The sequence below is a fragment of the Armigeres subalbatus genome, chromosome 2, assembly GCF_024139115.2.
Source record: "Armigeres subalbatus isolate Guangzhou_Male chromosome 2, GZ_Asu_2, whole genome shotgun sequence".
Classification (NCBI taxonomy): domain Eukaryota; kingdom Metazoa; phylum Arthropoda; class Insecta; order Diptera; family Culicidae; genus Armigeres; species Armigeres subalbatus.
The window spans coordinates 401,082,679-401,108,591 of NC_085140.1; the positions used below are offsets into that span (position 1 = coordinate 401,082,679).

General features: G+C 42.0%; 6 protein-coding genes across 17 annotated transcripts in view; 4 read left to right on the plus strand and 2 right to left on the minus strand.

Annotated features, from left to right (window-relative positions):
- The first annotated feature begins 2,073 nt into the window (after positions 1-2,073).
- Positions 2,074-3,687, plus strand: LOC134217546 (prohibitin 1). Its single transcript, XM_062696317.1, has 3 exons — positions 2,074-2,232; positions 2,420-2,518; positions 2,592-3,687. Exons 2-3 carry the CDS (start codon positions 2,431-2,433, stop codon positions 3,320-3,322), a joined length of 819 nt encoding a protein of 272 aa, XP_062552301.1. The 5' UTR covers positions 2,074-2,232; positions 2,420-2,430; the 3' UTR covers positions 3,323-3,687.
- A 202-nt stretch (positions 3,688-3,889) lies between these two features.
- On the plus strand, positions 3,890-6,252 carry LOC134217547 (biotin--protein ligase). Of its 10 annotated transcripts, none has more exons than XM_062696318.1 (3): positions 3,890-4,174; positions 4,238-4,276; positions 4,337-6,252. In XM_062696318.1, exons 1-3 carry the CDS (start codon positions 4,143-4,145, stop codon positions 6,108-6,110), a joined length of 1,845 nt encoding a protein of 614 aa, XP_062552302.1. In that variant the 5' UTR covers positions 3,890-4,142; the 3' UTR covers positions 6,111-6,252. The 10 variants fall into 10 exon arrangements, with proteins under 10 accessions (XP_062552302.1, XP_062552303.1, XP_062552304.1 ...); XM_062696319.1 differs by having other exon boundaries at positions 3,890-4,171; XM_062696320.1 differs by having other exon boundaries at positions 3,891-4,174; positions 4,238-4,283.
- Positions 6,253-8,074: 1,822 nt separating this feature from the next.
- LOC134210240 (uncharacterized) lies at positions 8,075-11,399 on the minus strand. The gene is made up of 4 exons (XM_062686283.1): positions 10,734-11,399; positions 10,150-10,584; positions 8,678-8,865; positions 8,075-8,309 (listed from the first exon to the last, which is right to left on the minus strand). Exons 1-4 carry the CDS (start codon positions 11,397-11,399, stop codon positions 8,075-8,077), a joined length of 1,524 nt encoding a protein of 507 aa, XP_062542267.1.
- A 3,782-nt stretch (positions 11,400-15,181) lies between these two features.
- Positions 15,182-17,669, minus strand: LOC134217549 (large ribosomal subunit protein eL34). The gene is made up of 3 exons (XM_062696328.1): positions 17,588-17,669; positions 17,162-17,239; positions 15,182-15,619 (listed from the first exon to the last, which is right to left on the minus strand). The coding sequence occupies exons 2-3, from the start codon at positions 17,224-17,226 to the stop codon at positions 15,289-15,291; spliced, it is 396 nt and encodes a 131-aa protein (XP_062552312.1). The 5' UTR covers positions 17,227-17,239; positions 17,588-17,669; the 3' UTR covers positions 15,182-15,288.
- Positions 17,670-20,396: 2,727 nt separating this feature from the next.
- On the plus strand, positions 20,397-22,244 carry LOC134217550 (uncharacterized). Its single transcript, XM_062696329.1, has 3 exons — positions 20,397-20,553; positions 20,625-20,919; positions 20,983-22,244. The coding sequence occupies exons 2-3, from the start codon at positions 20,740-20,742 to the stop codon at positions 21,427-21,429; spliced, it is 627 nt and encodes a 208-aa protein (XP_062552313.1). The 5' UTR covers positions 20,397-20,553; positions 20,625-20,739; the 3' UTR covers positions 21,430-22,244.
- Positions 22,245-24,680: 2,436 nt separating this feature from the next.
- The window catches only part of LOC134213296 (bone morphogenetic protein receptor type-1B), a 601,077-nt gene continuing 599,844 nt past the window's right edge, over positions 24,681-25,913 (plus strand). The window contains exon 1 of one of the 3 annotated variants that reach the window (XM_062692236.1): positions 24,681-24,812. In XM_062692236.1, coding sequence (XP_062548220.1) covers positions 24,728-24,812 — 85 coding nt within the window. In that variant the 5' untranslated portion in view covers positions 24,681-24,727. The remainder of the gene's footprint in view (positions 24,813-25,913) is intronic. The other 2 variants (XM_062692235.1, XM_062692234.1) reach the window with 2 other exon arrangements.

The following is a 25,913-nucleotide window of genomic DNA, read 5'->3' on the forward strand; positions in this document are numbered from 1 at the left end:
CCAGTGGGGCCAATAAGAAGAAGAAGAAAAGGCTCCACAAAAAGACTAAAGGTGCCGTCAGACGTTGCAAGCAAATCACTCGCAACGAGCATTTTGCTCGCAGAAAGCGACAACTGTCAAAAATTTTCCTGTCTGACTACACTGAAAGTGATTGCATGCAAACAAATGACAACTCGTAAGCAAACGCTCGCTTGCAATGTGTGACTGCTAAGCGTTAAAAGTTTTCAACTCGCAGAAACGAAATTGCGCTTGCTAGTGCAGCACTAGCAAATTTTTCGCTCGCAAAATTGAAAACGTTTTCAGGTGGCAGTGTTGCACTGCAAAAATAGGAATGAAATTAGATTTTGTGGCCGAAAAACAAGTTTTTCGTTTTTGTTTATATTTGCATGAGAGTAAATCTGTCATTTGCTTACAGTAAAAAATTGCTACGTGTGACTGCAATTGCGAGTGCTCTCAGAAATCATTCGCTCGCACGAGTGATTTGCTTGCAACGTCTGACGGAGCCTTCAGTCTAAACATTTATTGAAATTTTAGGCAATGTCAAGAGGAGTCAGTTATCGAGATGAATCTACGATGACATGAGTACACACTTAACTCATTTCACCGTATTCGGTAAATTTTACCGAAATCTCAACAGCAGAACTGTTCGGTAATTTATTTTACAGATTTTTTGTATTTTTTCCATTGTTCAACTGTCAAAATCACCGAAAATCAGTTAAATTATTTACCGAACAGTTCTGCTGTTGAGATTTCGGTAAAATTTTACCGATTTCGGCGATTTAATTTAAGTGTGTATGTATACTCGATTAAGTTGAAAACCGGTATACGGGACTAGCGAAGTTGGATTTTTCTCGCAATCCGTACGTTATACCTAACTTCGCTAGTGGCGTGCTAGTCTAATTAGGGCCTAATTAGACTAGTGCACTACTAGCGAAGTTAGGTTTAATGTACGGATTGCGAGAATAATCGAACTTCGATAGTCCCCCATTTCGGTTTTCAACTTGACTAGCGATATTGGAGACCCAAAGATCAGCCGTTTCCAACGGCTGAAATCAACAAAAAAAATATTTTATTTAACACTAAACAGTTATTAAATAAAAAATTACGATTATTTATGCTTGTGCCAAAGACCTCGCCAAAGACTATGTTATTTTGCTTCCATCCGATACTGATGCTAACCCGGAATGTCAAGATTGGTATATTATTTAGTTTAAATTTTATAGCGGATTGAAATAATTTAGGATTTAATTGTGATTTTCAATGTTTCCAGATCTTGTGTGGTGAAGGACACAATCGTTTAATGGATCGATGCAACAATTGATCGGTTGGACCGGAACAGCTAATATCAGCCAAGCTGTCACAAGATCCGGAAGGGTGTGCCTTAAACTTCCACAACATTATTGGTGCTTCTGTGGCCAGCTATCTTGTGCTCCGGAGATTGATGTTTATACCACCATACTGACGTGAAGCTGTTACTGATGGATCTTCCGGTTAGTCCGCGATCACTGCCATCTGTTCGTGCTTTTAATTATAAAGCAGTAGTCTAGCATCCGGCAACCTCACCGGCAACGAGAAGGTTTAATAAATTATCGAACTAGGTATATAATGTAAAATGTATGTCTGCAAGCCAATAAACGTTACGCTTTATATTTATATAAATTATAAAATATTTTGCCTAATATTTAAATTAATAATCTTATCCAATACGATTTTTGAAACCAAAAAAAAATATCACCCATATTAAGGTAAATTTTACCTATAATAAAGTACCCATAAATAGGTGAACATTACCAACATTTCCATGAATCACTTCTACTCAAATATGGGTAAATGGAACTTCACCCATAAATAGGTATGTGCACTTTTTCGAGATTATGGGTACTGTTCACCCATGTTTGGGTGAACTGAACTAAGCGTGTAGCTGCGAGATATTAATCTAAACAAAAATTCGGCGAGTTGTACCATATACAAAAATATTAAACCCCAATCTTTCTTTTTGTCAACCGCCCGAAACAAGTGAAAAATAATTCACACCCCTGATTAAGAACTCGAAAGAAAATATCATCAACAAAAGTGCAGAAACGTCAAACAAAAAGAGCCAGAAAAGTCAAAATCAAATTATTCCTCAAAAATTTACACGCATTTCGCTTGTGGATTACGCAAAGTTGATTGAAATCGGTGGCATTTTTCTGCAAAACCTAAGACATTTGCATTTTTGAATACTTTTGAACGGTAATTCAGTGATTATTGGCAAAACCGCCTACTAAATTTTGTATTTCACCTTAAACCAATGAATTCATCTCTGCATTACCGCAAACCTAACCTTGAATGTGCGGCTGATGCATGCATGATGAAATATTGGAATTCAATGTTTTTTTAAGTTTAATGCGATGATTAATTTTTTAAAATTATTTTTCAGAATAAACAACAATGGCCACACAATTCTTGAATCGTATCGGACAGCTCGGACTCGGCGTTGCGCTTGTTGGCGGAGTAGTGAATTCGGCGTTATATAATGGTTTGTTTCCATCTCCTTTTATTGGTCTTATCTGTTTCATTATACTTCATCCATGCATGATCGCTTTTTGCAGTTGATGGTGGTCACCGGGCTGTGATCTTCGATCGTTTTACCGGAGTCAAGCAACAGGTTTCCGGCGAAGGCACCCACTTCTTCGTGCCATGGGTTCAACGACCAATTATTTTCGACATTCGTTCACAGCCCAGGAACGTTCCGGTGGTAACTGGCAGTAAGGATTTGCAGAACGTGAACATCACGTTGCGTATTCTGTTCCGACCAATTCCCGATCAACTGCCAAAGATCTACACGATTCTAGGCCAGGACTACGACGAGCGTGTATTGCCATCGATTACAACGGAAGTGTTAAAGGCAGTGGTGGCCCAGTTCGACGCCGGTGAGTTGATCACTCAGCGTGAGATGGTTTCGCAGAAAGTCTCCGATGATCTGACCGAGCGTGCGGCCCAGTTCGGTGTCATTCTGGATGACATTTCCATCACACATTTGACGTTCGGCAAGGAGTTCACGCAGGCCGTCGAAATGAAACAGGTCGCCCAGCAGGAGGCCGAAAAAGCACGCTTCATGGTCGAGAAAGCCGAACAAATGAAAAAGGCTGCCATCATTTCGGCAGAGGGTGACGCCGAGGCTGCTGCCCTGCTGGCGAAATCGTTCGGCGACAGCGGAGACGGCTTGGTGGAGTTGCGAAGAATTGAAGCTGCGGAAGACATTGCCTATCAGATGAGTCGGGCCCGAGGCGTGGTCTATCTGCCGGCCGGACAAACGACACTGCTCCAGCTGCCGCAGTAATTAAGGGTTAGCCGGTGAAGGGAAGAAGCATTTTTATTCCGTTTAAGTTTGTAGTTCATAGATGGATCGGTTTAAGACCATATACTTTCGGCAGTACTATTTTGTTTGGGGCGAAGCACCGAGACTGTGCTTGAATGGTGTCATGTCGTGAGTCAGCTCGGAAATAAGTCAGCTTTAATTGTACCCGATTGAGAACTGTCGACGTTGAGAAGAAGCTGGCATTTTTATGTTGGAATATTTTTAGTATCTTATAAAAAAAAGCAGTAATAAGTTTGGGCTCATTTTGAATAATAGCGTTAATACAGATATGTTGTTGTACAATGTATTTGGAGTTAATAAATTACCTATATTACAACTGAATTAAAGATTGTTCCTAGAACAATTTTTTTGTTCTTTATTAATTTTAAAACACTATTGTTAGAGAATCGTCCCATTATTTAATTTCTAACATTATTTGCTTTATTCGTATTCTTTTTTACGAACGAACGATATCTTACTGGCGTAAACTAGAATGCGCATCAACTTTCATTCGAACCTAAACAAGAATATGGGCACATATGGGTGATGATCCCGTGACCGCTACTGTCTTTAGTTCATGCAAAAACCAAATGCGTTCTAGTACTTCAATCTGATAGGTACATGAAAATTGCGCAGTTCTGAATGAATGGCAACACTGTTTTTTCGCTTTCTGTTTTGATTCCATCGACTCTGCCACGACTAAAATAATAAATTCATTATCATCAGAGTCCTGTATTCCAGAGTCCAGAGTGTAGATTTAGTAATGTTGGAACACATATTCACTTAGCTTCAATATAGCCACATGCATTACATAACAAAAATATGTAAACCGTTGTGAGTGATAATAATTATGATAATCTGTATTAAAACTAACTCTTCTTTTCAATTATTTTTAAGCGCTTGTGTAATTCGCAAAAATGTTTCGTTTGACAAAAGGTAAAAGGTAATTTAATAAATAATTTACTACAGTTAGAGTATACTGAAAGATTGAAGAAGAATTTATTCCTTTATAGGTGCAAGGAGCCTGGTTACGACCAACAATCTGCGGAATCAACTTCATCAATTACAAACCTACGGAATTAAGTTTGGATTCCGATACACCACCTCCAACATGTCCTCGAGTAGCCGCTCAAAACCACCCAACATTCTGGTGTACGCCCAGGAAGACACCGTGTCAACTAATCTTGTCGAAACACTTCGCGATGTGATTCGCGTGGACACCTACACCGTTTATCCTATTACGAAGGGGCAGCTAGAGGCCAGGGCATGGCCTAACAGTACCATACTACTGCTGGTTCATGGACAGGTGCAAGAAGGCCTGGCGAACGTGATTTTGGAACATTTTCTGGCTGGAGGAAAGTTGATGGCAATTTGTTCCAATTTATTGAGATGGGTTTTACCGAAGAAAGTCAAGAATGGAGAAAGTGAAGCCAGAAGCGTTACACTCAGCTATGAGAGATGGCAAAATGTGTCGACAACGCAGGAAATAGTTCAATGGATTGGGGATGCTAAAGAGTATACTGAGATTGTGAGGAATTCCGCAGGAACGGAAATAGAATTGAAAGTGGAAATATTGGCACGGGAGAATACTTACGGAACGCCTAGCATATTAAGTATAGAAAGTTGTCCTACTGAAGGAAAAGGTATTTTCACTCAACTTTTATTAAATGATAATCGTTCGCACGAGAGGGATATTTTAAAGCATTTATTATGCGACTACCTAGGAATCAGTATCAAGGAGCACGCTAGTCAAGAGAGAATCCAATACAAAAATGCATTTCTGCTAGGAAGTATGCACAGTATAAAAAATTTCCTTGAAAACACCGATAGTGTGCTCAACCTCGGGAATCTCGAACTGCATTTTTGCAACGCCTCAAAAGATTCTATCACCAGCACGGAAACCCAACTGTCCGTTCTAACCGATCTGCATCCAGACGATTTCTCAGCCGAAGAATATTTCAGCCATTTGACGACATCCTCTGTTGGCCGAATAGGCATCTACTGTCCGACGATAACCAGTTCGATGGAAATCGTTTCCTACGCCACCCTGAGCCATGGTTTTGTAGTCATTCCACGACGTCAAACCCGTGGCAATGGACGGAACAATAATCGATGGCTTGGACCGGATGGTTGTGCCATGTTTTCGCTGCAGCTTCATGTGTCCTTGATGAGCGTCCTCGGGCAGAGGCTACCGATCATTCAGCATCTGGTAGCAATATCCGTAGTGGATGCGATTCGGGGCACTCCGGGATACGAACATTTGGAAATTGGACTCAAATGGCCCAACGACATTTACGCGAGAGGTGCTACAAAAATTGGAGGATTAATCATCAACTCACAACTCTGCGACACGGAGGCCATCGTCAACGTGGGCTGCGGAGTGAATCTCAACAATTCGAGTCCGACGCTGTGTATCAACGACTTGATCCGGGACTATAATAAACTTAGGGAAACGAATTTGCCGCAATTGGGGTACGAAGAAACGCTGGCAAAATTTTTCAACACATTTGAAAAACTGTACACCACGATACAGGACAAAGACGATTTGCAGGCCCTGTATGACTTGTATTACAAATATTGGCTTCATGGCGACAAGTCGGTGAATGTCAAGAACATAGCTGGAAGAGAAGTTTCTGGAACAGTTTCAGGAATTGACGAGTATGGATACCTGCTGGTGAAAACGAGTGAAGACGAAAAACCGATTTGTGTTCATCCCGATGGGAACAGTTTTGACATGATGAAGGGACTGATCATTCCAAAGTACTTTTAAAGTTTTTTTTTACTGTTACGGCGCTGTTTTGGTTATGTTGAGCTGATGGTATTTATTTTCATTTAGCATTACTGGGATAGTGAAGATTATTAGATATATTAAATATATGGGAGAATAAAGATTATTATATGTACTACTGAAATCCAAAGTTTTGATGCCTACATCGAAGAAATCATTAAATTTTTAAATTTTGAGGTAACACATGGTATTGATACAGACAAACAGACATAATACTTGGGAAAATTTTATTGTACATCGATTTGAATTTGAATATTTTTTATTTTAATAACTAATTTGAATAATCGTAACCCGGAGTGCCCCGAATGCGCATAAAAGGCCGTTTCTTCAACTATAGCATCATCAACGTGCAGTGCCCACATGAATGGACACCCGACGACGAGAAAGAAGCGTTCTACGCACAGCTGGAGCAGACATACGATGGATGCCCACTGCTTTTAAAAAAAAAAAAAAAGCAGTGGGCATCCATCGTATGTCTGCTCCAGCTGTGCTCTACTGCGGGACGTCAAAATCGTCATCGGTGACATGAACGCTCAGGTAAGAAGGGAGGAAATGTATAGACCGGTCATCGGACCGGATAGTCTGCACACCGTATCGAACGACAACGGCCAACGATGCATACACTTTGCAGCCTCCCGCGGAATGGTAGTCCGAAGCACTTCCTTCCCCCGCAAGAATATCCACAAGGCCACATGGAAATCACCTAATCAAGCAACGGAAACCCAAATCGACCACGTTCTAATTGACGGTAAATTCTTCTACCGCAGTGCGAATATTGAATCCGACCACTACCTCGTTGCAGTATGTCTGCACTCAAAACTCTCGACGGTGTACAACACGCGTCGGAGTCGTCCGCCGCGGCTAAACATTGGTCGGCTACAAGACGGTAGACTAGCCCAAGACTACGCGCAGCAGCTGGAAGTGGCACTCCCAACGGAAGAGCAGCTAAGTGCAGCATCCCTTGAAGGATCTTGGCTGGAGAGATATGTATTCGATCTGCCATTGGAAGTACCGCAACCGCTGCACAAGGCATGGTGGTTCCGGATCAGAGAAACGACTGGTATGACGGCGAATGTGAGCAGTTAGTTGAGGAGAAGTATGCAGCATGGGCGTGATTGCTGCAACACCGCACGAGGGCGAACGAGGCACGATACAAACGGGCGCGGGACAGACAAAACTCGATTTTCCGGAGGAAAAAGCGCCAGCAGGAAGATCGAGACCGTGAAGAGACGGAGGAACTGTACCGCGCTAATAACGCACAAAAGTTCTATGAGAAGTTGAACCGTTCGCGTAAGGGCCACGTGCCACAGCCCGATGTGTAAGGACATAAACGGGAACCTTGTTCAAAGCACAACGATCGCATCGATATACGCTGTAGAAAGTACCGAATAGCTGCAGAGAAGTGATGCAGTCATCAAGACCAGTCTCAACCAAAACGATGACATCGTAATTGCTGTCACAGATGGCAAGAAACAGCTCATCAATTTTCGTCCGCACTCCACGTACGTTTTGGAAATAAATCGAGATTTCACGGGATTCACATTGACGGTTGCTTGGTTGTCGCTGTCCAATCGTCGAAGAACTAGAAGCGGGAATCTCATCAGCGTTTGAATTGTTCGGAATTATAGTGTACTTGCCGTCAGGTGCGGCTTGGAAGACCCCTTCCACAGGCCCAGACACGGGACCAGGACGGCTGACGAACGATGGCAGCAAAGGCGCGATCGTGTTGTGTGGGTTGGGATCTTCCACAGTGCTTGTCGCAGTGCGTCCCGGGGTCGGTGAGAAGCCAGCAAGTTGATTGAGTTGTGAGATCATTGGAGAGAAACCACGGAAATTGTCGTGATCAAGATCAGATGATGATAAAACTTGATTGTTGATTGGCAAACGAGCACTAGAAGCGGAAATCCGATCAGGAAGAGTTGGTTCTTGAACGTATTGGTACTTGCTTAGTGAAGCAGGCTGGAAAACCCCATCGACAGGTTCGACAACAGGACCGCGACGACTCCGATGACTGCATTAGGCGGGACTGTGCCGATCATAGATGGGGTCTCCAACGTGCTTTCTACGATGCGTCGCGGTGTATAGCTTGTTGTTGTTTTGCGTCCTTGGTGATAAGCGGATCCGAAGGCAGGTACGGTGCCGATTTCGGTCGTCGGGCAAAAGAGGCGAAACAGTTTTAAACTGCGGATGGGAATAACTCTTCAAAAATTGTGAAGTATCTTCCGATGCTTCGGCGGGACATACACCACTGTAAAACTTACCCGATGAAACAGGAAGTGCGGCTAAGTGGCGGTTACTGGCGGTTACGGTTACTGGAAAACTGGAAGCCGTACAAGTGATCCGTTTTTTGGATTTTTTTTACGAGATTTTTCAAATTCTCGTACAGTTATCCCCTCTGGCCAATAAAATGAATCACAACATTTGAGACTGTTCTGCTGACCGTCACTTTGAAGGATACAAAGGACAAATCTTCTACGTTTTTGCCGCGGGGAACTAATTTGACTGCTTTTATCATGGAAGTGTCAATGTTAGAAATTTCAGCTACGTACTGTTTGATTTCGACTTCGTTCTGGTCAGGTGAGAAAGGTGTCACGTAGAAGGATTCCAAATCTAGAATAGGCTGCAAAACGTTCGCAACTTTTAAAGGAATTGAGCTTGTATTGCCGGGTGCACCTCGAGCAACAGCGATTTGCGATTTGGTCATCATTCCGCTCGGAATGTTTATTGAGTCCTGTACCTAGTATTTGTTGAAGAGCAGTTGATGATGCTTTATTGCTCGATATGTTCGAATGCTTCTCAGGTGCGGCCGGAGTTGATACGCTGACGCAAGAGGTAGTTTTGTTGACTCCAGAATCAACCGAATTTGTGACGATTTGCACACGTTTGTTCGACCCAACGACAAATTTATCCGGAAGTTGTGCAATAGAATTATTTATTTCATCCAGGACTTCAAAGAACGACGTATCGTCGCAGGACCTATAGCGGTTAATAGGGTCTTCGGCAGTATCGTCCAGGGTTAGTTCATCAATGCATCGTGAAAAAGAGGCTTGGTGATGCGAGTTGTTAGTCGGCTTAGATTGCGTTTGAGTTCCAAACATTGTCCGATTGATCTTCCGAAGATTTTCACCATAATTTCCTAGGCGTAATGTCCGTATGATGTTTTTTTTTCCCGATCGTATACTGCCGGTTCAAAGTTTAAGCGGCAAGAGTTGCCGAACCAATGGCAGACAACGGTGGCGGTATGGTAATGAAGCTAGGAGCACGCGCGCAGGACATGCGACTTCCGACAACAAAGCCCCTGGAGTTGACCAACTACCAGGAGAGCTGTTTAAACACGGTGGTGAGCTGCTGGATTGCTGGATTGTAGCAACTACCGCGCAATCACATTACTGAACGCCGCCTACAAGGTACTCTCCCACATTTTATGCCGCCGACTAACACCAATTGCAAGAGTTCGTGGGGCAGTACCAGGCGGGATTTATGGGTGAACGCTCTACCACAGACCAGGTGTTCGCCATACGTCAGGTATTGCAGAAATGCCGCGAATACAACGTGCCCACACATCATCTATTTGCCAGCTATGGCAGCTAATAGCTTCGTAGCGCTAGGATGCACGAATCTGTCGTCAATGAGTGAGCGACTTCGATGTGTACACCCCTGGTTGTCATACAGGTCAGCAAGACACCCCACCTTTTTTCCGTTCGTCTTCCTACAAGTACGGACATTGGCCAAAAATAATCAATTCCCATATATGAGAATGGTCGCTGAAATGCTGCCAGTCGGGCTCGAGGTAGATTTCCCATTTCTGGGGGCTGCGGGTGTGTCTGTCGTATTTTGCACCGCTGACAATTCTTGGGAACAGGGTCGAACTCTGATCGAAGGCGGGGAATGTTATACTTCATTCGGATCTGGTTCAATGCTGTTTGATTATTTTGATGACGATACGTTGCATGGCTATCAATAAGTTGGTTACGTGATTCTGCCTTGGAAGTATGATAGGAATTTTGGTTCCTTCATTTACCCATTTGCACGCATTGATTCGCCCTTGCATTCTGAGGACACCCTGCTTATCAATGGTTGGGCTCAGCTTGTACAACGGACTGGTTTTCGGCAGAATGCGCTCCCATGAATGAGACTCGGGTTTACTGTTGTGGAGCAACTGGATTTCATCTGGATAAGCCTGGTGCTGAACCAAACGATAAATTGTGTTCTCGGCAAGACTCAGCTCTTCCTGTGTTAAGGGTCCCTGCTGCATTGATACTTTCTTCTTGCGATTACAAAGATTGTCGACAAACCGGTGAACATATCCAATCGTTCTTAGTAACCGATTCCATTTAGAGAAGCGGTCAAAGTTTACTAGTAGTGGAGCGACAGCTGTGTGGTGGAGAATGCTGGGTCGAATTTCCTCCATGGTTACGCCTTGATTTCCACTATCTACGGGCCACTGCTCTTCGGGCTCCCACAGAAAATCGGGTCCGCGGAACCAACGACTGCTTGATTGGAAGTCCGGCAACCTTTGCCACTTCGTGCCTTCGTCTGCTACATTTTTCTTTGTTGACAGCCACTTCCACTCGCTCGCTTCGATGTGTCAAGTAGTTCACTCACCCTGAATGCCACGAATTGGCTATATCGTCGGTGGTCCGATCGCAACCAGCAGACAACATCACGGGAGTCGGTCCAGAAAACGCAACGCATGATCTTCAAACGATGTGACTTGACGATGCAATCGGCGAGTCGAGAACCAATCACAGCAGCCTGAAGCTCAAGGCGAGGTATGGAGAGGAACTTCAGAGGGGAAACACGTGTCTTCGATCCAACCAGCAAGCATTCAACCTTTCCTTTTTCTTCGAACCTAAAATAGGCAACAGCAGCAATCCCGTTCTCACTGGCGTCGCAGAAAATATGCAATTCCAAATTACTTGTCGGATTGGCGGACGTTTTGATTCTGTAGCAGCGAGGAATGTTGACTTGATGGACGCGAGGTAGCACTTCAACCCATGTCAACCATTTTTCAGCTAGCTTTCCGCTGATCTCGTCATCCCAGCCGCATCCTGCACGCCAGATTTCTTGTAGCAGGATCTTCAAGTAGATCAGGAAATTAGCGATGAGTCCTACTGGATCATATATTGCCATCAACGTCCTCAGCACTTCACGTTTCGTGGGCATTCTAACACCTGACAGTAGTTCGACATCGTGCTTCGGTGATAACTTAAAGGTGAACGTATCTGTGGTCGTATTCCACCACATCCCCAGCACCTTTTCCGTTGGCATTTCAGCATGAAACCCTAAATTTTTCTCTGCGGTGCTGTTATCATGCAGATTTGCGAGGACCAACCTGGAGTTTGATAACCAATTCCGAATCTCGAAGCCTCCTTCAGAGTGAATGGTCCGCACTTCGTTGGCTAGCTTCACTGCTTCTTCCTCGGACTCTACACTTGCCAACATGTCGTCGACATAGTGTTCGTACTTGATGGACTCAACCGCTCTCGGCTACTTATCTTTGAACCTATCAGCGTTTAGATTCTTCACGTAGTGTGCACAACTTGGGGAGCATGCAGCGCCAAAGGTCATTACTGTCACTACATATACTTCAGGCTCGTTTTCCAGATTTCCATCGTTCCATAGAATCATTTGGCTCCGCTGATCCTGCGCTTTCATTCGAACTTGGAAGAACATTCCTCTGATGTCACCTACAACCGCGATGCGAAATTAACGGAATTTGTAGAGCACTGTTAAAAGCGATACCAGTTGATCAGGCCCGGTCAGGAGGAATGAATTAAGCGAGACACCGTTGACTTCTGCCGCTGCATCGAAGACTATCCGTAGTTTACCGGGTTTGTTCGGATTTATCACAGGGAAGATAGGCAGAAACCAGTCATTGGGACGCTTCTCCGCCTTCTCCGTTTCTGAAAGCCTCCGGATATACCCCTTTTCTTCATACTCGATCATCTTCACACGCATCGCTGCAGCTAGTTCCGGTTCCCGCATCATCCGCTTCTGGAGGCAGGCAAAACGCTTCAAAGCCATTCGTTTGTTGTTAGGCAGCTGGACCTGATCAAAACGCCACAGTAGGCCGGTCTCGAAGCGGTTTCCAATTAGACGTGTTTCAGTTTCCAGAATCTTCAATGCCCTCTCTTCGTCCTTTGATGGCATTGTGTTATACGTGCCGCTGATTCCCAAGGAATCTATTGAAAAGTACTCCTTTAGGGTTACGTCCATTCCTTCTTCATATATGAAAGCTATGATGACCACTGTAGTTAGAGTTGATCGCTCCAGATTCCATAGCACACGGACCGTAAACCATTTATCCAAGACGAGTTCTTGAAACCACTAATTCATGTTCGCCTCCTTGTATGCTTTTCAAGGCATGGCCCAGTCGACAGTTGTCCATTCCAATAAGGATTCGGGGAGAGACATTGTCGTACGGTTCCAGTGGCAATCCATTGAGGAAGCTGTATTTGCTAGCTAATTTTGACACCGATACTGATTGCTTAAGCAGAGAAAGATCTCGGACTGTGTGGACTTCTGGGAGCTCAAATATTTCAATAGTTCCACCCGTGCCAGATATCTGCAGAGCCAGCACTACGGATTCGTTTTCCTCTCACTGGTGGCTGCCGGTCCAGTCGAGACACAATGGGTAAGGCTTCCCCTTAAGTCCTAATTCTCTCAACAGACTGTCCTCCATCAGGGTTGCTGAAGAACCGTCGTCGAGAAACGCATAGGTTGCTACTTGTCTCCCTTTACCGTATATCGTCACGGGCACGTAGCGGAATAAAATTCTCCTCGCCATTTTCGAATGCGTGTTACAGCTTTGCGTCGACGAATTCTCGACCAATGGTTTCGCTGATTCCATTGTGGAAGGCTTGCTATACCGCTTGTCGTCGTGCAACAGCTTGTTGTGCATGAACGTACAATCGTTTCTTCCGAAAGGCGTTTTAACTTGACAAGCACCAAAGTGCTTCCGCAAACATTTTTTGCACAACTTCTGCTCCTTAACAATTGTCCAGCGTGACCCAACATCCATATCGATAAACCTTGGGCACTTTTCAAGACCGCTGCATTCATTCCGGCAAATAAGACACTTTCTAGGATCAGCAGCCGGTCGATCATACGAAGGGACGTCGATACTAAGATCGCCTTCTGTATGGATGTTGATGTAATTGTTCCTCTTCTGTCCATGTCTCTCTGGTTTTGGGGCGCTAATGGATGGAATAGTGACGATGCTCGCAGCTTCAACCAAACTTCCCCAACCAATCTCCAAATTCTGTTAACGTTACCCTGTTTTTGTTTTGTTTTGTTTTCGGCAAAGTTTTGCAACAATCGCTTTGGAGGGAGTAATACGAAGGGCATGGATTGAAACGAGTGGTACGATTTTCATGAAGTTCGTCCAGTTATTTGGTTTCACCGATGACATTGATATCATGACACGTAACTTTGAGAGGATGGAGGAAGCCTACATCAGACTGAAAAGCGAAGCTAAACTGATTGGACTAGTCATCAACACATCGAAGACGAAGTACATGATAGGAAGAAGCTCAAGAGAGGTCAATGTAAGCCACCCACCAAGAGTTTCTATCGGCGGTGACTAAATCGAGGTGGTAGAAGAATTCGTGTGCTTGGGCTCACTGGTGACCGCCGATAACGATACCAGCAGAGAAATTCGGAGACACATCATGGCAGGAAATCGTACTTACTTTGGACTCCGCAAAATGCTCCGATCGAATAGAGTTCGCCGCCGCACCAAACTGACTATCTACAAAACGCTTATTAGACCGGTAGTTCTCTACGGACACGAGACCTGGACGATGCTCGTGGAGGACCAACGCCAACCAACGTTTTCGAAAGGAAAGTGCTGCGTACCATCTATGGTGGGGTGCAGATGGCGGACGATACGTGGAGGAGGCGAATGAACCACGAGTTGCATCAACTGTTGGGAGAACCATCCGTTTACACCGCGAAAATCGGAAGACTGCGGTGGGCCGGGCATGTAGCCAGAATGTCGGACAGTAATCCGGTGAAAATGGTTCTCGACAATGATCCGACGGGAACAAGAAGGCGAGGTGCACAGTGGGCAAGGTGGATCGATCAGGTGGAGGACGATTTGCGGACCCTCCGCAGACTGCGTGGTTGGCGAAGTGCAGCCATGGACCGAGCTGAATGCAGAAGACTTTTATGTATTACACAGGCCACTCCGGCCTTAGTCTGGTAATAAATTATGGCATAAAACCGTAATCTTCTGTAGAGAAAATACAAAATAACGGGATGAAAAGTTGCCAACAAAATCGCCTTCTTTTTTGTTGCGGACAAAATTTTTCGGATTTTTGCCATTATCATCTCCAATAAAAAGAAAGTTTTATCGTTGGTCACTCGTTTCGCATGCGCATCCAAGAAAAAATGAATCCCAGATAATATTACCTAGATGTAAGTGATAGCAACTTTTTCGCTTTTCTTTTCGTAGCACATTCTGCCGTGAGTTGCATATCTCTCACATCAGTGGCGTAGCCAGAAAATTGGTCTGGGGGTGTTTTCTAAACATTTTTTTTTATTTGAGAGGGTTTGAAATTTTTTTTTTCTAAACATTTTGTCTCTGGGGGGAGGGGGTTTATGTCCAAAACCATCCCCGTGGCTACGCCACTGTGTCCCATCTTTGCTGGGTTTCCTATTCATATAGGACAAATCTCGGGTACTTATTTAAAAGGATTGTGATTTTGTAAACAAAGATTCAAACGTCAATTTGTCCGATCTGATAGACGCAAACTATCACCATAGACAGCTAGGGAGAGGCTTCGGCTACCTGTTGGTGGTGTTGATTTGGGTCGGAGTGCCATCAGATTGGACAAATCAACGTTTGAATCTTTGTTTACAAAATCACATACGTCCTTTTAAATAAGTACCCGAAAAATATGCGATATACGGCAGATTAGTGTATAAAACAAAAATATGTTTACCTCTCACTGTTAATCTTATACGGATACTCAAAGTTTCAAACAAAGCAAAGCATAGCTACGGTTTTCGGACAATACAAAACTAACTTACCACAGGCAGAATCCGTATACTTCTTCAACCGCATTTTATTCGTTTTCCAATAGCTTGTTCTTACAATGTACACCACCGCTTCCTCCTCGTCGGTCTCCACATTCAAACACTGATCGAAAAGCTTTTACTTGCTCTTGCCGGTGGTCTTGGCCGGGGTCTTCTGGATCTTCGGTGGCTTGCTGACGGGCTTGCCGAGCTGTTGCGCCTTCAGCACCTTGACGACCTTCTGTTCATCGATCAGGAATGCACGGATGATGCGTTCGCGCAGACACCGGTGGCACAGGACACCACCGAACGTCCGGGTGACGGTCTTCAGACGGCGACACATACGTGGACGCTCGCTCGGCCGGGATGGCTTGATACCGCTGAGCTTCTCCTTGCACTGGCCACATTTTGGCACGGTACGCTGCTTCTTGACGTACAAGTAAACCAGACGACCTCCGGGAGTGCGGACACTGCAACAGATAGTGTAGTGTTAATTAATATTCAAATGACTATTTCAAGCAAAATTTTTCATAACGACGTATGTAACAAAAGTAAACAAAACGGGGTTTTTAATACAACGTGACAATCACACGCGGCTTTAAATAATACGCATCGATTTTACTGATTTTAGATCTTAAAATTCTTTAATTCGATCTTTTTGCGAATCGACGTATGTAAAAATTTCTATTTTTGAAGTCTCACTGTTACATACGTCGCTTTAACATATGGGAACTGAGAGCGACCTATGTAACAAAAAAGCAAAACAAAACAAAACTGCAGTTGCGTCAATCGTGCAACTATGGAAAACCGACCAATGTACACCGACGTACGTGTAGCATACCGGTGTATGTATAATTTTATCGTTTTTCACAGTGAATTTGAATGAACTGAGCTTTGCTGTGAAGCACGCTTATTACGTGTCATGTAATGATGCATGCCAGCGGAAAAAGTATTGAAAAAAGATTTAGTTTTAAAACAGTTTTAGAAAAGTTTTGCCAACTTTCTGCAAAGGATTTCTCGAATCCTCATAATTGTTACATACGTCGTTATGAAAAATTATGCTTGATTTATTTATTTGTATATTTTCTCATGCTGATAACTGAAACGGAGAAGCAGCTGTGACATTCGATGGAAGTATTGAATCGTCATGCGTTTACGGACAGATCAATAGGCAAAAGAATGTCCTGTTTCACTCTGGCGCAATTTGTAGCACTGGACAACTAGTAGATTGTTCGTTAACCAATGGTAGCAAAAATTACGCCTTTTGTTATTATCAGGGCGGATAGCAATCGATGGAAATAAGATGACTGGCGCTATATCGCACAAGTTTGAACAAATTCAGCCGTAAATTTTTTTTAACCAGTTAGTTTATTAATTAGGCTCAATTGTTTAACAAAAAAAATCTACAAAGCTAAAAACATTAAAATATGATAAATTAATCCGCAGAAGCATCAGTTTCTCTGCAGGATGTCTTCTTTGGTAGGGATCGGTCTATTGATCCAAGTTTAATAGAATGTTCCCATCACTGACTTTTTGATTGAGCCGGTGTAAAATTTGCAAATTAAACTATTTTAATCAACACGCAAATTTATCAAATAAATATTGCTCGGAAAACCAAAACAGTATCATTTGGAAAATATGAACTTTAAAGGATTCAGATTAAAAAAAATAGAACTGTTTTGAGTGTTAAAAAATGGAAGAAATATTTGTCCATCTCACAAGTAATGCGTTACTACCCGCCCTGTAATTGGATTTTCCTTATTAGCATTTGTAACTGTTGTTCAATGTTCTCCGTTACTAGTGTTCATGAGAAATTGTCATATCCGATGGAAGTGCTGACACTCGATTGCCCCCACTGAGGACCAAGTTCAACAGGCAAAAGGATATGCTGGCTAATTTGTTCTAGCACCAACAGGTAGCATCACAAAGTCACCGTTTCGAACTTTCTGATGGTAGCAATAGTTGTGCGGTCTTAACCGGGAGGTTCCGGACACATCAGGTGGAGTACTTACACACGGCGCTTGTTAGACTTGGTGTTGTAAGACAGACGTCTTCTCAGAGTCAATCGCTGGACCATCTTGGCGAGTTAGCTAAAACAAAAACAATCGATTACTATAACTGAAACTAGTCTTTGAACAGCTTTCTTATTTCGCAGCTCAATCATGGGGAATCAATCGGATGTGCACATCAAACTCAATCGAAGCCGCGGAAGATTGGTCAGTCAATGACACCGAAAACATTTCAAAACATTACGACCCGAATCGGCAAGAGGCAGGTTAGGCGGCTGTCAACAAATCGCTACCGCTTTCCAATATTGTAAATATTTAAGTCACTTTGTTACATTTGCACACGCGTCGCTGTTCCGGGGCTACACTTCCGATTGATTTTCCATTAGATTCACAACGAAAAAATGGGTTTTTGTCGAAAAACTAGCGCACCTTGACAAAATGTGTCTACTTTATTCAAACTAAAGTGACGGAAAGGAAGACAAATCTACTGTTTGACATTTGGGCGGAAGAAGGTTGACGCAATGATCGTATAAATGTCAAAAAATACAAGTTTGCGTTTTAAACGGGATTGACCATTGCACGAGTCAAAATCTCCATATAAAAAAAATGTAAACATTGCCCTCATGAGAAGTCACTCCCATTTAAACACGGGTAAAAAAATGTAAACATTGCCCTCATATGGTGTCCGATGACGTCATGGTGCAATCGTTAATTCTGTTTTAGGGTTTTTACACTGAAAAAAAAAATACGAACCATTCCGCCGATTCTTTCAACAATTAAAATTTTACATTTTTCAATGATTATTGACTGTTTCCCTGCCCCTTGATTAAAATATCATAAATTTTACTGTTACATCACCAATTAAAACATAGTAATTACCATTGAATGTGATGGAATTTCAACAATTAAATCACATCAGAAATAATGGTTTTCCACGATAAAGTGAATGGTAAATGGGACTTTTACAATAAAAAAAGGGGGATTGTTATGTATCTTTACAATAATAAAATCGAAAATTTTCCATACAAAATTCAGAGCCAAACAATTGATTTTACGGTTCTTCAATGGGATGATTTCGAAGAAAACAATGTGTTTCAAATGTTTTCTATAACTTTTTTTTATTGTTTTACAGGAAAAATACCATACAATTTGGTATACATTCCACATTAATACTACAATAGAAATTCAATACAATTAATTGTTTTACGATTTATTTTATTAATCTGATTTGAAATTTAATTTAAATTTAAGATTTAGATATTTTAGGGTAAAATGCCCAATAGTGGACCCCCTAGTAGCGAAATTTTGCTCTTTTTGTCATAAGAAGTACAGTCGCGATTCGCTGGTTGGGCCACGACCTCGGCCCAACTAACGAATTCGGTTTTTTAGTTGGGCCAACTGACAGCCATTTGAACACGTGTATTTCGACTTGAACATCACAAATGATGTCCAGTGACGCCCAATCCCGTTTTTCGTGTTTACATTGAATTTTGACGTACGGTTGCTTTTTAGTTGGGCCATGGCCCAACCAGCGGAGGCCCAACTAAAAAGTGACCCAAGTATTAAGATCCCAACCAGCGAATCCCGACTGTAATACCAAGTTCTGTATCTCCTCTTCACGATACATACATAAAACACTCAAATACTCGACGTTATTCGTTGAAATAAACATTTTAAATTCTGACTGAATTCGCCCTATAGTAGACAAAAGATATTTTAGTTACTAGATAAAGATTGTCGCTGTCGTCATTGTCCGGAACATCTTTTGCTGGCGAGGATAGGGGAGCTAAATGTCAAAGAAGGAAAATCCATACGATTTGACAGCTTGGTACCCAACATGTTCCGGACAGCAGAACAAAGGGAACCGAAGCGACAATCTTTATCTAGTAACTAAAATATTGTGTCGCCAGCACTAAATTGTATTCCGACTTCCGACGTTTTACTTCCGACATCATGAGCGTCAGAACAAAATTTGAATTTGCTACCAACACATTGTCGGAAGAGCGTTCGGAATCGTGGAAATCGATTTCTGAATTTCATTTTAATCCCAGCGACGTTGTCAGCGACAAAAACAAGCTCGATTTTGTGACAGAACCCACCGTGCAGTGCTGCATATTTATTTTATTTTTCCGTGTGAATCTCGTCGGAAGTGAGCCTTGCTGCCAGTTCGTCAGCGTCATATAAACAGTTTTGGTCTAAATGCACAATATCTTTTTGGTAGACCATCGGGGGGTCCATAATAGGTGCTTCCCTATAGTCGACACTTTAATTGATTTTTATGTTCCGTTTCGGGACGTTCTTCTTCCCTATTATGGACCCTTCAAAATATTCCTATGATGGACACTCTCGTGTTTATTTTTTATAGAATTGAAAAAAATCATTTAATTTTACTTTCCATAGCATTTCCAATGCATGTAATCAAATCATAGGACTGTAGGGTAGGTTCTCCCGATGGAATTTCATAGCAAAATGTTTACATTGTGCTGTAATAATGCAAAAATGGCTGGAGGGTCCACTATTGGTTGGGGGTCCACTATTGGGCACTTTACCCTATTCTGTTGTTGAGCGCTCTTCATAGCTGCTCATTGGGCATGCCGTAATGCTACGTTTATGGCCCGTTTACATATGAGCTAGTTCTAGCGTACAATGCACTATCCAACAATACTAGCACGAAATTAGCGTAATGTAAACGCTTATTAGCGAGGACAATTCCTGTTTACATTGTGCTAATATAGGGCTAGTATTGTCGGACAGTGCATTGTCCGCTAGAACTAGCCTATATGTAAACGGGCCATTAGACAAGGCAAATGAATTGACTTTTCCAAATGAATAGAGGTGTGCGTGACTTCGCTGTATTCCTGTCAATGTGTGCTGTCTTCCTCCAAAAGTATTCGTGATATTTTTGCCGCAACAAGATTACCACCCACTTTTACTATACAGTAAGGTTATACTAATGACACACTGGTGGTATAAGTACCATGGTACAAGAATCTTGAAATGAGTACCATACCAATTATTATCTTTATCAAAGATAGTCTTGTAATAATTTTCTTGTTCTCTTATACCATGGTACAAGTACCGCAGGTGTGTCCTTAGTATTAGTGTGCGAAAAACTGCGCTTGGAGAACTCAACGAACTGAACGTGACGGCGTTTACCATTTCGCTGAATTGCGTTTGGGGCTTTAACAAAAACGCAATCTCATCGGAACGCAAACTACAATGTCTTTTCGTCTCAAAATTCAACCCTGATGCGAAAAGCAAAAATAAGAAAGAAGAATCAAAATAAAAAGCTGTCAAAAAGTTATAAATCCACAAAAAAAGTTTTGATAGGCGATTAATTAAATCAGTGCAAAGAGAAAAATATACACCCTGCATTAATTTATTCTTTACTGATTGTAAATATCTGCTCATACAGTTATAGAATACTTGAATAGAGAGAATATTGCTGATAATTTTACTTTTGTAGACATTCCTATACTGGATTCTACGTGGAAAATCAGGGCGAGTGACGAAAATCATCAAAGAAGGTGGATAATTCCGGCGACGGTGCAGGAAGCGGCGTGGCCAAACAGCGTCACGTAATGGCCTCGGTACGCATCCCCGAGCAGAAAGTGATCCTATGTGGAGAGTATGGCGTGGGCAAAAGTTCTATCTTTCGGAGATTTGCTACGAATAATTTTGTTACGGCAACGGATCGGAAGTCCACCCTGGGCTTGGACCATTATGATCGCAGCTTTGCCATTGGCGACAAGGCTATCAAGGTGAGCAAACATCTTTCTGATTGTTTTACGCGTTTTGTATTCAATCTTCTGTCTGGTTTTCAGCTTCAGTTGTGGGACACCGGTGGCATGGAGAGAGTTGCGTCCGTCACATCAAGCTACTACAAATTTGCTGAAGCTGCATTGCTGGTGTTTGCGCTGGACAATCCTGCGTCGTTCCATTCGTTGTCGCAGCACATGTTGGACGTGGTCACCTACGCAGAGAATGCGAAGATTTTTCTAGTCGGAAATAAGGTGGACCTTGAGCAAACCGGTGATCCGGAAGTGTCTGACGCGGACATGGAATCGTTCTGCGAACAGTGTCACAGTTTGATCAGTGCCACCTTCAAAACGTCCTGCAAGACCGGCGAAGGGTTGGAGGATATGTTCCAGCATATAGCCAACAGCTTGGTGGAATCGAACCGATCGCGGCTGGAACTGCAGGCGCTGGATACACACGGTTTCAAAATCGAGCCACCGGAGGAGTTTGGAGAACCGTCATGTCTTTGCTAGTATTTCGTGCCCTAAGTGATTTAGGGCAATATAAAACAAAATTTAATGGATTGTAGCTGGGAAGAGCCGTCCGATTTCGTATTAGCGATATCCATTTCGAGAGAAGGAGTTCTGCGTTGTGATTCAAAAGTGAAAATATTGGACAGGATCTAGAGAACTATTTGCTTGCCTCGAGTGATTGCCAGCTTTTGCAGTGAAGCATGGTAGACATAAGTCGGAGTGCCATACACAACAGAAATGAAAATTGTTTAGAACTTAAGCATTTCATGTGTCTCCTATTATTTGGATATACAAAATTGGCCGGAATTGTATTTATTGGATCAGCGATTAAAAGCTGCATAATTGTAAATTATTTTATTTGATGTTAAAAACAAAAATTAACGAAAACAACTATCTGACTTATATACAACAATCACTGAAATAATCTTCTTAATACTTAGCTCTGTTTCATGTAGGTCTATGTAGTAAGCTCATTTATAAGCTTAGAAAAAGACTGGACAGAAATTATGGAAAGCCAGCTCACTTTTAAGAAAAAATAAAATAAATAAATAAACGAGAAAAACAAGTATCTGCAGCATTCAGCTACTGACAACTAATATATTATGAAAACATGATCCAAAAATATTAAACCGATAATCGAAGAATAATGGCTACTAATTTTGTGAAAACATAATCTAAGAGCATATACCAATAATATTTGCTATAACAGATACACGCTATTGACGAAATATGTTTTATAACCAAGTAGTTGGAGAATTTTGAACGTAGTGTAGAACGTAGTTTTTGAGGCATCAATAAAAGTAATCCAGTGAAAATCATGGTTTTTATTTTCACTAGCAGACCCGACAAACTTCGTTTTGCCTAAAATTGATTTATTCTCTGATTAGATCTCGGGTTATTTGTACTCCCAAGGCGGGGAGGGGTCTTGACCCATATTAAGAACCTTCCTCGGCTCCAAAAACCTCTGCATACAAATTTTTACGGTTCAGTAGTTTCCGAGTCTATAAGGTTTAGACAGACAGAAATTCATTTTTATGTATACAGATACATTAAAGGCTAGTACGTTGCTGAAAAGTACTGTGCTGGAGCTTTTTTTTATCCGTAACGTTGGGACTCGGATACAGGGTGTAAAATGAAAATTTCAAAATGGGGGACCGTCACGAAATCATGTGAGATTTGTAACATTAATAGGTCCTCTATCTTTCAATGGATTTTAATGATTTATATATCAATCGATCCATAAACTTTCCACCAATTTGCCAGTTTCTTGAAACTTTTAAGTATCAATGTTAAACTATTGAAAATTTCAGTTTTTTCATGCATCATGCATCCCCTATGCAGCGCGTTCCAATCCTTGGTATTTGCCTACTTTTAGAGTATTATCAATTATTGAACTGGGTTGTATGAATGGGGTGGCCCAGCTATAGACAGTTGGGTCCCTACTCCCTCCAGAGTGGGAGATGCTACTTAAGCTGGGTAGCAGTGTCGGTGGGATAGTTCCTTCTCTTCTATATAGAACGGAATTATTGGTTAATTATTTTTGTCTACACTCTGAAAAATCTTCACGTCATATTTACCTGAAAACAAATGTGGTTCTCATCCACCCTACTTTTCACGTAACAGTGACCTGAATGACAAGTAACCTGAACAAAATTTAGTTTCCTTGAGCTACGTGATTTATCCGGTAACTCTGACTGGATCTTCCAGTAGTAATGACGTGAAGTTTGAAAGAAGTTACGTGTTTGATCAGGTTAGCCTGACGTGATTTGTACGTACTGGTTACGTGAATTTTAAGTGAAAGCTACAAGACAGCAGGTAACCACTGCATGTTTTGAAATGTATTGCAATAAAATGATTTTGGAATGAATGCAAAAATGGACAGGGACTGCCCATAAAAGAGAATCTTTTTCGCGTTGTTGATGCATTGATACAGGGAATGCCGTCATTTTGTCATTGCGCTTTGGAGTTATAGCAATGAGAATTATCAATAAGAATCGCTGAGAATTTGAAACCAGCTGCTTGCTCGAAAATTGCTAATATTGCCGCTGTTAATTAACCAAAAGCAGTGGAACCTAGACTATAAACTTTATACTAACGTGACCAGAAAACTGTAGCTCTAGACTTCCATGGAGCTTCCTTGTCTTTCACATCATTTTTCAACGAATCTAAAACATTTTATCCCACCTCCGTTGCTTTTTTTCCGAAGAGGAGAATTGCAGGCACGGAAAATATCCGCCTAGATGCACCCAAAATATCACTTACCTCCGCCCGCGAAGTCTCATTATGTTTAGGTTATGTATCATTCATTCTTGTTTACAATGCCGGGCTTTCGCAAACGCCGAAGCTGTAATACTCCATTGCACAGTGACGACTTTTGACAGGTACTGGTCCTGTTGTTTACAGGCGACTTTATTTTAATTTTGAGATACTTCTATCATTCTTTGGATTTTCTGATCGTTAATTACCTATAGCTTATCGATAATTACCAATATTTGAATGCGGAATGTACGGAATGTCCTCAACTCGTGAAATATGCAGAATTAATTTGGATCAAAAAAATTCTAAGTCCGAAACGTAAATAACAGGACCAGTACCTGTCAAAAAAGTGAGGTTAGGTTTGCGGCGCGCAATGACCTATACTGCAATCACACTAACACAATCTCACTTAAATTGTTTACGTGGATAGTCATATTCACCGTGATTTTAGTAAAAGTTACGTGAATTTCAAGTGAGCATTACTAACGTCACGTAACAATCGTCGTTTGTTCAAGACAGATCAGTTACGTGATTTTTCACGTGAATATGACGTGATGATTTTTTAGAGTGTATGATTCTACTTTTCTAATTCTAATTTTCTATGATTCTATAGATTTTATTATATTCTCAACATACTCCTATTATTTCCTACACAGTGTACATACTAATTTGGTTTTACGTAGTCTACGTCAACCGGTCGTGTCTTGTATACAACTCCAAACATTTTTTTTTCAATCAAATTTTGAATTTCCCTCTTAAATAATAAGATAAAGTCACAAAAATCGAGGGGGCGGTGACTGGAGAAGAAAATAATATTTGTTCTGGCCTTAATTGGCAAATTAATGTTGAAGAAAAAGTATTAATTTTTTGAATATGATTATGTCGCTATATGGCATCACTGCCCATGTCAACAGATTCGAGATTCGAATCCTTGAAACGAAGAGCTAAAACCGCGAAAAGCAAAAATCGTATAAGAAAAACAAAAATAATAACCCGCGAGCAAACAAAAGTCAAAAGAAAATAATTCGATTCGCGATTAAAAATGGCCGCGTCAAGTGCGAGTGTTGGTGTTGTTATTTTGGTGTTTATTCTGCTGTATTCGGACGCCGTGGGAGCCAGCGACACAGGTGAGGCGCTGATTTACTTCCCGGCCGATCGGTTTCCGCCGTCGGCAGGTGAATCCAGTCGGAATTGCAGGTTGAAATTCGTTCGGCAACTGAGGGCTGTTGGGCGACGGATTGGCACCATTCCAATCGGAATTCGCTGCTGTGCTTTTCACATGGGCAAGAAAGAGACGGGTGTTGGATTGTTTGTTATGATTTTGTTCGGAAGAGCAAATTTGTTGTGCGGATTGTTTGGCTGGGATTATGAATTTTGATTGGGTTGCGATAATTCGGTAAAAATTGACAACATCCGGAAGATTTGATAAGCGTTGCTATCGTTATCAGTAAGACGCAAATTGAGTTGGAATTGATACACGCTTTTTAATCACTTAGTGCCATCTCGCTCATTACAATGCGATGGAAAATCGGATTCTGTTTTGATAGTTTTGTGACATTGGATGCAGAAACATTTTATGCAATTCAGAATTAAGAAGATTATCAAGTTATCAAGTTATCAAGAATAGAGCCAGGATATTTATCCAGGCTTCTAATAAAGATTATTGTTTGAAACACAAATTATTAAACTTCACTACGCAGAGTCACAAGATCTCTTAAGGTATATACGGTATATGGTAACTATACTATCTCTCGAATCTCCTTCCCGAGTTTATGGATGGATTCGAGAGATAGTTTCATCAGTGGGCTCCCCTATTCAAAACCTGGCCAAATGGTTAGTGATGGAGTTCCAAAGTATGCCGAAACCATTCCCCAGCAGGTCACTCGTCAACACCCAGGAGCCCAGAAGCTATTGGAATCAGGACGCATCGAAGAAGATGGACATGATGGTATCATTCGACGTAGCAGGATTTGTTCCCAAGCGTTCCAGTGAAAGACGCTCTGAATCATCTGGAAGATTGGCTGCTAACACAAAGGACGGAAACAGCATGGCCAGGAAAGGTGAAAATGTACCTAAAGCTGGAAAGGCGGAGAACTACTTCACATTTCGTGGAAGCTTCTACAAACAGACGAAAGGTGTACCGATGGAAAATCCACTATCACTGTTTTTGTGCGAACTATTCATGGCGAAATTGAAGGATAACCTACAGGGACAAAGAGTACTACCTG

Excerpts from the sequence above, each read along its gene's own strand:
- LOC134217546 (XM_062696317.1), top strand. The coding sequence starts at position 2,431 with ATGGCCACACAATTCTTGAATCGTATCGGACAGCTCGGACTCGGCGTT. Across the intron at positions 2,519-2,591 it reads GAATTCGGCGTTATATAATG|TTGATGGTGGTCACCGGGCT; the intron begins GTTTGTTTCCAT and ends CGCTTTTTGCAG.
- LOC134217547 (XM_062696318.1), top strand. The coding sequence starts at position 4,143 with ATGCATTACATAACAAAAATATGTAAACCGTT. Across the intron at positions 4,175-4,237 it reads ACAAAAATATGTAAACCGTT|CGCTTGTGTAATTCGCAAAA; the intron begins GTGAGTGATAAT and ends ATTATTTTTAAG. Across the intron at positions 4,277-4,336 it reads AATGTTTCGTTTGACAAAAG|AATTTATTCCTTTATAGGTG; the intron begins GTAAAAGGTAAT and ends AGATTGAAGAAG.
- LOC134210240 (XM_062686283.1), bottom strand. The coding sequence starts at position 11,399 with ATGCCAACGGAAAAGGTGCTGGGGATGTGGTGGAATACGACCACAGAT. Across the intron at positions 8,866-10,149 it reads GAATCAATGCGTGCAAATGG|GTACAGGACTCAATAAACAT; the intron begins GTAAATGAAGGA and ends AACAAATACTAG. Across the intron at positions 8,310-8,677 it reads AACGAAGTCGAAATCAAACA|TTTAAAACTGTTTCGCCTCT; the intron begins GTACGTAGCTGA and ends TCCCATCCGCAG.
- LOC134217549 (XM_062696328.1), bottom strand. The coding sequence starts at position 17,226 with ATGGTCCAGCGATTGACTCTGAGAAGACGTCTGTCTTACAACACCAAG. Across the intron at positions 15,620-17,161 it reads AAGTCTAACAAGCGCCGTGT|TGTCCGCACTCCCGGAGGTC; the intron begins GTAAGTACTCCA and ends TATCTGTTGCAG.
- LOC134217550 (XM_062696329.1), top strand. The coding sequence starts at position 20,740 with ATGGCCTCGGTACGCATCCCCGAGCAGAAAGTGATCCTATGTGGAGAG. Across the intron at positions 20,920-20,982 it reads TTGGCGACAAGGCTATCAAG|CTTCAGTTGTGGGACACCGG; the intron begins GTGAGCAAACAT and ends TCTGGTTTTCAG.